The sequence below is a fragment of the Scomber japonicus genome, chromosome 12 (assembly GCF_027409825.1).
Source record: "Scomber japonicus isolate fScoJap1 chromosome 12, fScoJap1.pri, whole genome shotgun sequence".
Taxonomy (NCBI): domain Eukaryota; kingdom Metazoa; phylum Chordata; class Actinopteri; order Scombriformes; family Scombridae; genus Scomber; species Scomber japonicus.
The window spans coordinates 30003115-30015614 of NC_070589.1; the positions used below are offsets into that span (position 1 = coordinate 30003115).

At 43.5% G+C, this 12500-nt stretch overlaps 1 protein-coding gene across 1 annotated transcript in view; it reads left to right on the forward strand.

The window, feature by feature from the left end:
* LOC128369736 (receptor-type tyrosine-protein phosphatase N2-like) overlaps nucleotides 1-12500 on the forward strand; it is a 158011-nt gene that overhangs the window by 48383 nt on the left and 97128 nt on the right. Inside the window, exon 3 of the mRNA XM_053330812.1 lies at nucleotides 11381-11593. Within this exon, the coding sequence (XP_053186787.1) occupies nucleotides 11381-11593 (213 nt within the window). The remainder of the gene's footprint in view (nucleotides 1-11380; nucleotides 11594-12500) is intronic.

A 12500-nucleotide genomic window follows, 5' to 3' on the forward strand; every position in this document is an offset into this window, starting at 1 on the left:
AATTAACTGGTCCTGAGTCGTTAAAAGCAGCTTATGACAGAGTACACACACACACACACACACACACACACACACACACACACACACGCTGGCCTGTTCTTATCTGCCTGCATCCACATCATGACTGTTGAGTTTCTACCACGAAAACAAAAGAAAAAAGCTGCTATTTATTTTATTCTCAGTGGAAATCTGCAATATTTTAAATTATGATATGCATTAATCTTCTTTCAGTTAATGAACATGAAGTTTAGTTTGTCACAATTATAATTCAATTTTTCAGGGTTTTCTGTCATTATGTGTGTTTTTATGTAGCTTGTGATGTTCTTTCAATACAAACATAGATTTTAGAGATCCAGAATATAAAGCTTTGACCAGAGGACCGACTAACAGGAAGTTGTTTTTTTCCCTCTCCGTCACCTTCAGTTCAGATTTTCTGTTAATTACATCTTTAACATCAGAAGTGTCCATGATAACTCAACAATACCATGATTACCAGGGTGTAATGTAATGTTGAGACCATCAATTTGAATTCTTTCATGAGATAACTACACAGCAATGAAGCTACAGTACGTGGTTTCTAGCGATAGCAGTGTCCATGGCAACCACCATAGCAACGATAGAAAGCTTGAAGAAACTTAAACGTAATAAGTGAAAAACTAAAACATCAAATACATTCATTGAGCTAAATTTACCAAAATAAATGCATATTTCTCACTTGAAATGTTGAAAGTGAGAATAAAAGGAAAGGCGGCCATTTTTGTTTGTCATGTGACGTTGACGCAAGGCCGATAGAAAAGAAGAAAAATGTAGGCAAGGTAAAAAGTGTATTTCTCTACACCTGTTTCTCTGTTAATCTTGTACATAGAAACACAGATTTACACACACACACACACACACACACACACACACACACACACACATACACACACACACACACACACACACACACACCTTCCTGTCTTAACTCTCCCCAATGTTTGCTGCAGCTGTTAGTCCTCCGTCGGTCTCAGTGCCTCCTTCTCAACTCTCTGAAGCTAATACCTCATTAGTCCTGTTTGTTGATTGGGCCTTAGGGTGGCCATGGTATGTGTGTGTGTGTGTGTGTGTGTGTGTGTGTGTGTGTGTGTGTGTGTGTGTGTGTGTGCGTGTGTGTGTGTGCGTGCGGTGCGCGTGTGTGTGTGTGTGTGTGTGTGTGTGTGTGTGTGTGTGTGTGCGTGTGTGCGTGTGTGTGTGTGTGTGTGTGTGTGTGTGTGTGTGTGTGTGTGTGTGTGTGTGTGTGTGTGTGTGTGTGTGTGTGTGTGTGTGTGCGTGTGTGTGCGTGTGGTGTGTGTGTCCCTGATGAAACCTTAGCCATGTTTCTGTCTAAGTATCCAACTTACAGGAAGTTTTTTAACAAGAGGAATGTGAGTCAGTTGTATTTCTACCAACAGATTTAAAAAACAACAACAAAAAAAAAAATGAGAGGAGAGAGGGAAGGAAGGAAGGAAAAAGGAGGAAGGGAGGGAGGAAAGAAGGAAGGAGGGAAAGGAGTAAGGATGAAAAGAGGAAGGAATTTAGGAGAGAGGGAAGGAAGGAAGGAGTAAGGAGGGAGGGAGAGAGGAAAGAAGGAAGGAAGGAAAGGAGTAAGGATGAAAAGAGGAAGGAATTTAGGAAAGAAGGAAGGAAGGAAGGACTAAGGAGGAAGGAAAGGGCGAAGGAAGGAAGGAAGGAAAGGAGTAAGGAGGGATGGAGGAAGGATGGAAGGAGGAGGGAGCAAAGAAAGAAGGGTGGAGGGGAAGAAAGAAGGAAAAAATAAAGAAAGAGGAAGGAAGGAAGGAACAATCAAAAGAGAGACGGGTCATTTTTGACCCGGAGGACGACAGGAAGGTTAAACATGATGAGTCAGTGAGTCAGTATTTGCTTTAGTTATCGTCCTGTTGGAACTTGACTTGACTCTTTGGCTCCTCTGAGCTCACACACAGTTGCAGGTTTGAGATAAAAGGATGAAAACATTTGTGCTTTCTATTATTTACTCAACATAACGATCATAGTTCCCTTTTTTTTTTGTATTTTTGGCATGAATCCAGATACACAAGTAGATCTGTAGATAACCGGATATATAAGCCATATAAATAGATTTTACATTACATTACATTCTGATCTGGATTCCTTCTTTCCTCCTTCCTTCCTTCTTTCCTCCCTTCCTTCCTTCTTTCCTCCCTTCCTTCCTTCTTTCCTCCCTTCCTTCCTTCTTTCCTCCCTCCATCCCCATTTATTCCTTCCTTCTGTCCTTCCTTCCTTCCTCCTTCCTTCCCTCTTTCCTCTGGCCTTCTATCTTTCCTTCCTTCCTCTTTTCCTTTCTCCCTTCCTCCCTCCCTCCCTCCCTCCTACCTTACTTCCTTATTTCCTCCATCCGTCCTGCCTTCCTTCCTTCCTTCCTTCCTCTGTCCTTCTATCTTTTCTTCCTTCCTCTTTTCCTGTCTTTCCTCCCTCCCCCCTACCTTACTTCCTTATTTCCTCCATCGGTCCGTCCTTCCTTCCCTCCCTCCTTCCTTCCTTCCCTCCTCCCCCTCACTTTCCTCCCTTCCTTCTTTCCTCTGTCCTTCTTTCTTTCCTTCCTTCCTCTTTTCCTTTCTCCCTCCTACCTCCTTCCTTCTTCCCTCCCTCCTTCCCTCCTACCTTGCTTCCTTCCTTATTTCCTACCTTGCTTCCTTCCTTATTTCCTCCATCGGTTCTTCCTTCTTCTTTCCTCCCTCCCTCCTACCTTCCTTCCTTATTTCCTCCATCCCTCCCTTTCCTTCCTCCCTCCCTCCCTTCCTTCCTTCCCTCAGGAGTGTTAAATGAATAGTTGGAGGTGTTTTCAGATGTCATGAACATATGGAAGCTGTTCTCTGAGGGATAAAGGAGCGTTCTCTGAGTATATATCAGATTGAATTCTTCGTGTAGACGCTTGTTCTCTTGTTTTCTTGTTTTCACACTGATGACTGAGCTGAACTGGATGTTTTGGGTTATTTATATGAACATTACACTCTGTTAGTAGCCATTGCTCTTGTCATTTCACAGCAGAGTGACTTTGTATATTTCATACTGGAGAGAGAGAGAGAGAGAGAGATGAGAGAGAGAGAGAGGGAGAGAGAGAGAGAGAGAGAGAGAGAGAGAGAGAGGGAGAGGGAGCGAGAGAGAGACAGAGAGAGAGAGAGAGGCACTTTTCTACTTTAATGGAACCAGTCGTGATAAATAAGTCAGAGATTTCTTCTAACTATGCAAAACATCCTCATCTTATCAAGTCACAGCTTCTAATACCGCCTTAAAATCTTATTACAGTCAAATTTGTGGGTGGGGGGAATAGTGTTGTTTTCCAGTGGAGAACATTTAGTTGTTACTCAAAGAGAAATCTTTATGAGTTTTTCTTGATTTTTTTTTTTTTCTTGGCAGCAGGGGAGCGAGGGAGCGAGGGAGCGAGGGAGAGATCAGCCTGGAGATATTTCCTCTTGTCTCCAGAACACAAGTGAACGTCGCCACACTGACACAATCATTTTCATTTGTTTTAAGAAAACAAGATTTTTAAGACTCAGCGTGACAGAAACCATTCTTTCCCTTTCAACCTCCTCTCCTCTTCGCTTCTACCCTTCCTTTTACTCCTTTCGCCTCCTCCTCCTTTATACTTGCATCTTTTTTCTCCTCTTTTTTTGTCCCCTCCTGTTCCTGTTGCTCTCCCTCCTTTTTTCCTCTCTGGGTTTCTCACCTCCTATTCCTTTCCTCTTCTTCCTCCTCATCCTCCTCCTCCTCCTCCTCCTCTTCTTCTTCCTCCCTCCTGTCGGCAACATGTGGAGCCGTCGCCATGGCAACGAGGGGAGGTGACATGTGCTGTAGACAGGCAGGGAAAACGGAGGGAGGGATGGGAGGAATATAAGGAGGAGCCCCACAGCGCACTTTGTAGTGTCTCTCTCTCTCTCTCTCTTACTCTCTCTCTCTCGCTCTCTCTCTCGCTCTCTCTCTCTCTCTCTCCCTAACCCAAAAGAAAAAAGAAAAAAAATGCATCTCATTCCTCTCTGTGGAAGTGGAGGCTGCTGGTCCTCTTACTCTCCTCTCCTCTCCTCTCCTCCCTTCTCCTCTCTTCACTCCTCTTTTGTGCGCTCGCTGAATGCGTCAAGGAAAAAGACCGGGGAGAAATCTGTTGGTGCATTTTTCTCTTCTTTTTTTTTCTTCTTTTTTTTTGTGTGCAAAGGATGAGGCGAAAGGCAGAAAGAATGAGAAGGAGGAGGAGGAAGGAAAGAGAGGAAGCTGGGAACTTTCTCTCCTTTTTTTTTTTTTCAAAGGAGAGAAAGGGGATGATGGGAGGAGATGCAACTCCCTCTCTCTCTCTCTCTCTCTTGCTCGCTCTCTCTCTCCCACTCACTCACTCGCTCGCTCGCTCTCTCCCTCGCTCACTCTCTCCTCCGCCTGCTGCCGGTGTGGTTGCTGCCTCTTGAGTCGCTGGTGTCGGTGCAGCCGGTGTGGAATGGGAAATAGAAGCGGGAGGAGGTTTCATTACCTCACGGTGGATTCTTGGTAGGATATAATTGTTGTTCTGCATGCTTCTAATAGCTCAATTACTTCATGACTTCCTGTTGGTTTATTTATTCCTCCTCTATTTCTCTCTAAAATCTTTTTTTTTTTTTAACAAGATGATGGTGATGGGTGTTTTCCTGCTGTTGCTCCTCTCTTCATTCCTCTATGTGTATTCTGCACATTTACACACACTCCCTTAATTTTTCCTAACTTGTGCATATTATATATTTCTTGCATCCTTATGTATTTAAAGTAGTCCCCCCCTCCCTAAAAAAGAGACTTAAAAAAAAAAAAAATCTAATCTTAGCCAAAAAAAAGTTGAGTTTCTGCAGTAAATGCACAATGGGAGTATGAGTGGAGTTTCCACGGTGATTGATGGCGTGCCCTGGTTGAGGGGCTTCATTGCAGCTGCATCTCACCGTAACATTGTAATAACATTCACTTTAATGGGATTTACTGCTGTTTGCATTTTCTCCAGCTTCACATCGACCAGAGCGTTAAACTTTTAAAATCGCATTGTGCATTATTATTTTTGTATATATATATATATGTGTGTTTTGCAAAAGTGATGCAGAAGTTGTAAAGGAGGAGTATCCTGCTTTTACTGCTTTTACTGCTTTTACTGCTTTTACTGCTTTTTCTGATTTGTATGCAGCCTGTGTGATAATGCTGAGAAATAATGTAGATTGACGCTCGTCTGTTTGGCAGAAAGATGAAAGATGTGAAGTATCATCATGAATAATCTTCTGGTAGATTTCTAAATGTGACTCCATGTTGGTGAGATGTGGATGTTTTAGATATTTTAGAGCAGGTTGTTTCAGGCTTTTTCACACTTTCGCCTACGTGTGTGTGTGTGTGTGTGTGTGTGTGTGCAGCAGCGTGCATGCATATGTGTGTAGAAGTGTGCACCTGCAGATAGGGGTGTATGTAACATCACACTACATATGAGCGGCGCGCGTGTGTGTGTGTGTGTGTGTGTGTGTGTAGATGCGTGCATATATTACGCCCAAGTGTGTAAAATCACATCATCCTGTGTGGACGCATCTACTTCCTTACATGTGCAGCTGTGTGTGTGTGTCTGTGTGTGTGTGTGTGTGTGTCTTTCTGTGTGTGTGTGTTTGCTGAAAGGTTTTGTTAAGAAAAAAAAAAAAAAACCCCGGCTGAACTTTTTTTTTTGTTCCAAAGGCTGAATCAGATGAATCAGAGGTGAGGGACAGATCTTTGTTTCCTACAGCAGTCGTCGTGGTGAAAAACAATAGCCGGCCGCCGCTCTCCCTCTGACCTTTTTTCACCCGTTCTGAATAAGCCAGAGCCTTGCAAATCCATCTGCCTTTTGTCTATGGGAGCCTGGCTAATCCACTACCCCCCCCCCCCCCCAATACCCCTCCACCACCACCCCCCCAACCCCTTCACACACTCACACACACACCAAGCAGGAGACCTAACCCCTCCACCAGCAAAAACCTCCATGTCAAATCCAGATTCCACCAAAAAAACTCACATTTGAAATCACACTCACACAAAAAAAAACTGATTTCACCTTCAAATTTTTTTTTGTCATTGCTTTTAATTAAAAAAAATTATCTTTTAATAACAGCAGCTTGCAACACAGATAACCATAAGAAGATAAAAAAAAAAAAATTCAACGCTAACCCCACACACACACACACACATCACACATCACACATCACACAGAGTGGAGGAGCTGATGATGATGATGATGATGATCGAAGGCACAGAGAGAAGAGAGAGAAGCTTTTAATGCAAAACTGAAGCAGAAGCAGAAATTCACTAAAGGAGATAAAAAGCATGTAAAAAAAATATAGTCCGCAATAGCACACTTCCTCTTCCTCTTCCTCCTTTTCCTCCTTTTCCTGCTTTTTGAGGGTTTTTCATGTTCTTCTCTCTCTCTCTCTGTCTGTCTGTCTGTCTGTCTGTCTGTCTGTCTGTGGGGAGTGTGTCTGATATTTGCTGAAAAGGGCTGAACCCAGCAGCAGCAGCAGCAGCAGCAGCAGCAGCAGCATATACAGCCAGTCAGCCAGCATCCTTAAACGGGGGCGACGTTATAGCTTTTCAGACATACTCAGTCAGGAGGAGGATCTGCCTGCACACTATATGTCAAATCACATTTATGTCTATGTGAAATGAAAATTTGCAAGTACAATCCTTTTTTTTTTTTTTTTTCCAGTAGAGCAGATGGACAATAGAAGTAGATGCATGAAAGAAAAAAGAAACTCCCTTTTTCCCTTTTTTTTTTTTTTTTGCTTTGCTTTAGGGGGGCGGCGGGTGGCGGGCGGGTGGGTGGTGGTTGGAGGGGGGGCGGACAATATTTTCTTTTCATTTTCAGACGCTCGCTTGATCAAAAGGTGTCTGATTTTTCCTCCAGAAACAAACATGATTTTTTTTGTTGTTTCTTTCTAATTTTTTTTCTTTTTTCTTTTTTTTTTTTTGGATCGTTTCATGCAAAAAAAAAAAAAAAAAAAAAAATCGGAGCCACCACGAAAATGATCCAGATGGAAGTCTTGGGTGCAGTTTTAGTCTGGCTGTATTTCCCTTTTCAGCCCCCCCAAAAAATCACACTCATTACTGTTTCAGATCATTATCCTTTTCCTTTTTTTCCTTTTTTTTATAAATTCGTAATCTCTCCAACACCAGCACTACAAAATTAAAGATTGTTACATTTCCTCCATTTTTTTTCCCCTCAGCGAGCTGTAATTCACCTCAGCGGTGGCCGCTCTGTACATCTACCCTTCAACATGTAATTTGATTGAAAGTGTTAAGCCACAGGAGAGCAGAGAGAGCTGAGAAAGGCCTTAGAGCTGCAAAGCCGAGCAGATAACCTCTTATTATCGGCTTCGGTGTAGGTGACACGCTTTGCTAACAAGAATAAGAATCGCTATCACACATCCTCAACACGTATACTCCATATATTATATAAAGTGTGTTTTTAGCTTCGGTGGTTGTAAGTTGGAGTGAAAAGGTTACACCACCACCATCATCATCATCATCATCGTCCTCTTGGCGGCTGGTGGTGCTGGTGGCGGATGTGTGTGTGTGAGCGTTTTCCACTTCTTCTCGTTTCTGAGCAAACATTTGATTTTCAATCATCGTGAAAAAATTTGGTGCTACATCTTGCGGAGCGGAGCGCGGGAAGCCGGGGAAGCAGAATATGGCTGCTCGTTCTTCATAGCCCGAGAACTAACAAGTCGTACAACCCCACCCCACCTACTCCACCTACCTCTCTCTCTCTCTCGCTCTCTCTCTCTCTCTCTGTCTCTCTCTCTCTCTCTCTCTGTCTCTCTCCTTCTCCTTCACCCCCCCCCTCCTCTTTTACTGTTCCTAACAACTGCAACCAAACTTGATTAAGCAGGTGGGGTCAGGCTACATTTGTTTGAATCAATAGACAGACATGCTAGGCAGCCATGATAAAGAGACCAAGGGGGAGGTGGATTCAGTATGTGTGTGTGTGTGTGTGCGGGGGGAGAAAAGAGGAGGAGGGGGAGAGAAGGAGGAGGAGGGGGGGGGGGGGGGTAAGGCTTTGGAAAACGCCGGCATCTGTCCCGTGAAAGATGACTGAGCTGTTACAGTTAGAGGCTTGAATTATGGGCCATTACTAGCCGAGCAAGATGCAATCCCTCTCCATGAAACCTAATTTGACAAAACAATGAGATGACTCGGGGAGTAAAATGACAAATGAAGTTATTTGATCCATTGGGGGAGTTGGGGGGGGAGAAAGAGGGGGTAAAAAAAAAAAAAAAAAAAAACATTTTGCAAAAGATGATTGCAGTGGAAGCATGTGGAATCAGCAGTAATGCATTATTAATGGGCTTGCCGAGCCTACGACACGTACAGGCGAACGCTCAGCTACTTTTGTTTATGATGCTTTTCTTAACGGCTGCAATCTCTTTTTTTTTTTTTTTTTCCTTTTTTTTTTTACATTAAGGGGGCCTCGCTAATGAAAAGAAACATTAAAAAATACACAAGCAAACTGCAATCAATTGTATCTAACCCTCCTTTTTTTCTTTTTTTTTTTTTACACATGTCTAATGCAGTATTAATATCCGCAGCCATACAAACCTAACATAAACAGACTCTCTGCATTATGTTTATTACTGATTTATGAACAGCCTCAGTAGTAACTTTGCAGATACTAGTAGATAAATCATTTATGCACGCTATACTTCAAGAGCTGAATTTCTCTTTCTCTCTCTCTCTCTCTCTCTCTCTTTTATTATATTATATTTTTTTTTTCTTGCTCTATAATGCAGCGCCCCAGTCAGAGACGCCCACTGTTTCCTTTCAAGGCCGTCACATTACTATGCAACCAGCTTTTACAGTACGGCTTAGAGCTCCCCAAGCAAATTGGAGCCCCCCACAAAGCGTCGGACAACTGTTATGTGTGTGTGCCCCCCCCCCCCCCTCCGCCCCCCCTCCACCACCACCACCACCTCCCACCCCCCCATTGTGGATCTTTCTGCAGGCACTCTTTATCAGGTGCTGAATGCAGCAGCAGCAGCAGCAGTAGAAGAAGCAAGAAGCAGCAGCGGCAGCAATGAATGAAATCATAGGGGGTGGTGGAGAGAGAAAAAAAAAGTGGGGGGGGGGGGGGGGTGGGCATCATCGAGTGGTGATGGCAGAGGAGGTGGGTGGTGGTAGGGGTGGTGGGGGTCACTACTCTGAAACCTCACAAGAATTCCTGAACAATCCGTGTGCCGATGGAGAGCAATCCTTTCTCTCTTTTTTTTCTTCTTCTTCTTTCTTTTTTTTTTTACCCCCCCCCCCCCACACACACACACACACACCTCCCAGGGTTTCAGGGGTTTCAGGGTCTCTCTGTACTGACAGGCAGGCAGGAGGGGATTCGACAGGGCTGCCCCCCCCCCCCCCCCCCCTTTTTTTTTCTCCCTACTGCTTTCAAAGCCTCCTTTCCATTAACTCACCACACCGCACCTCGCCTAATCTCTGTGACCTCTACCTCCGACTGGTCACGGGGGTTTTTTTGGGGGGGGTTTTTTCAACCTCCTCTTTTTTTTTTTCGCCCTCGAGACAAACTGGCTGTCTTTCTCACTTTTTTGTCTCTCTGGCATGGGTTCAAAAAATAAAACTAAGCTTAAGTTTAATATGCTGCATAAAAAGTGACGATCAGTAAGCTGTTAAATGCAAGTAATAAAGAGGAGAGGAGGGGAGGGGATGAAGGGGGGGGTGGGTTCGAGTTTTAATGGGTTGCAAAAATGAAAAGAAAACACTTGTTCCCAAGCAAAGTTTAAAAGAAAAGATGTAAAGCTTTTTTTAGAAATTGATTTCTTTTGAAAATTCCCTGTCAGGAGGAGTTGTCGGCCTTCTCGTCGTTGGCAGTGCAATTTGTAGCTCCTCTCTTTTTTCTTTTTTTTTTTTTTTTTTTTTTTTACTTCTTGCCTCTTGCTCTTTTGTTGTCACCATCATTACGCATGGTGTGTGTAATAATGGGGGAATTATGTTTCTCATTGTTAACTCTTACTCAGGTAAAAAATGCAACAGGCCTCATTATATTCTCCGAGTCTGAAAATGAACACCAGGCAACAGTTGAAGGAGCAGCTCGTAATGAACAGCTCAATAAGACTCACTTCTTCTTCTTCTTCTTCTTCTTCTCTCAAATTATCGCCGCCGTAATTTTTACAACACACTCGAGAGGCAGTTTTTTTTTTAATCATACAGTATGTGTCCATTGTGTAATCTAAATATCTAAAGCAGCCGACTGTGTGAATAGAAATCTTTCATCTCCAGTTGTTTGCTGAAGGATCTGGTTCTCACACACACGGCGGCGGCGGCGGCGGGGTCGGATTAAAAAGCACCGCCGAGGTCGGTCGGAATTGGGGGGGGGAAGCAACTATACGCTCAAGACGGCAGAACACAGTCTGTTGTGTTGCTTCCTATATTCGCAATGTGCAAACGGTGTGTTCAGGGGCTGTCTGGAGACTTCAGCGCTGCTTTGCTAAACAGGAGTTTATGCATTCTACGCACTCCTGGGCACAGATGGTGGAACAAACACTTGTGATTATACTTTTCATCGAGCACAGTGAGATGCATATTTATGTCTTTTCCAAAAAAAAAAAGAACAAAAAAAAAAGAAGAAGAAGAAGAAGAAGAACCATGTGATTAACACTTTTATCTATTGATGTAGGATCAAATGTTTTTTTTAGGGTGAGAATATCATTGGAAGCCAAATTAATTAACGCTGGTACTTAAGAGTAGTACTTAAACTTATTCATGTGAAGGACCCCTAAACCCTAAATTAGACCACAGCCCCCCCCCCCCCCGCCCCACCCCTAATTTAACATCATTTTGTCCCTAGACCTTTGCTTTTAGATGTTTTATTACAGGAAATGAATAAAACCCATGAAGAAGCCAGTCATACATTCTCTTATTGTGTTTCTTATAGATGGAAATAAATGATTCCCCCTTTTTGCTTCACCCCCCCCCCCTCCCCTCCCCTCCTCCCCTTCTCCCTCTCTCAAGGAGTCTCGGACCCCACTTTGAGAACCACTTCTATAGAAACTTGGTGTGTCTGTCGCTTGTGGTGCTTTAATCCAAGAGGTATCACAATGGGTTATAAAGCTCTGAGTGAGAGTCTGCAGCTTTTTTCCCACCACCGCCTGACGATGATTTAGCAGATTATTCCCTCTGGTCTGATTCACATCGTATTATCACCTGGTGGAAGTTTGGGCTAGATCGGATATCAGATGAAAGTGTGCATGCAGCCATTTTTAGCCTATAGTGGATGAATCGAAACTCTTGTGCTGGCAGTGATTGAACCACGCTATAATTAACCATTCCCCTTCTTCTTCTTCTTCTTCTCTTTCTTTCTCCACAGGCGAGCCAGATCAGTCAAATCTCGACCAAATACAGCCAAGCAGAGTCCACCAAGTTCCTCATCCTCACCGTGGTGTCCATCCTGTGCATCGTCGGCGTGCTGCTGGCCTCCACCGTCGTCTACTGCCTCCGTCACCGCTCGCACCACAAGCTCAAGGAGAAGCTCACCAACCTGGGAACGGATACTGGCAGCGATGCTACCGCCACCTATCAGGTAGGAGGTGTTACTGCAACGTTTTAGGGATTCAAGGATTCAAGGGTGCAGGGTTTATTTGGATCATTTTTAGAGGTGGACAGCTTAGAAAATGCATCAGCTATAAGAAGAAAAATATATATAAGGAGAAATCAAGGAAGCTAAATGTGAAGGACCCCTAAACTGCCACAAATTAGACCACAGCGCCCCCCCCATTTAACATGATTTTGTCCCCAGACCTTTGCTTTTAGATGTTTTATTACAGAAAATGAATAAAACCCATGAAGAAACTAGTTATCGTGTTTCTTATGGATGGAATTAAAGTGAGGTGGACAGCCTAGAAAATGCATCAGCTATAAGAAAAATAAATTAGGGCTGTCAAGCGATTAATTTTTTTAAATTGAGATTAATCGCAGAATTTCCATAGTTAATCGCGATTAATCGCGTTTTGAATTGCATGTTTAAAATCCTGTTATTTTACATTTGAAGGCAGTTTTAAGCCCATAATGTAAAGCATTTCTTACCAGAGTGTCTTAACTGGGAATCAATCACGGCTCTGCTGCGACTCCCACACTCCAAAATGGTCCTTTGGTGGAGCTGAGGCTGGCTTGGCTGCACCTGGGTGTTTAGCGTGGAGGTGCTAACTCAAACTCCACGTACTCCGGTGGTAGTTAAACTCCGTTTGACACAGGTTGCATTTTACTTTTGACTTGTCAACTGAAGCGTCTGGAAGTGTTTTAAAGTTAAACAAGCCGTTCAAAAGTCCAGTAGCTCTCTTACTTTCCATCAGCGCGGTAGGTTTACTGCAGGAGGCCACTTCAAAGCATAGCGCTACAGCTAGAGGAGCCGTCTACGGGGGAGTAGAAGGGACAAAAAGGCTTGCAACATTAAAATGCAATTAAAAAAAATTAACGCATTATGGATTGCA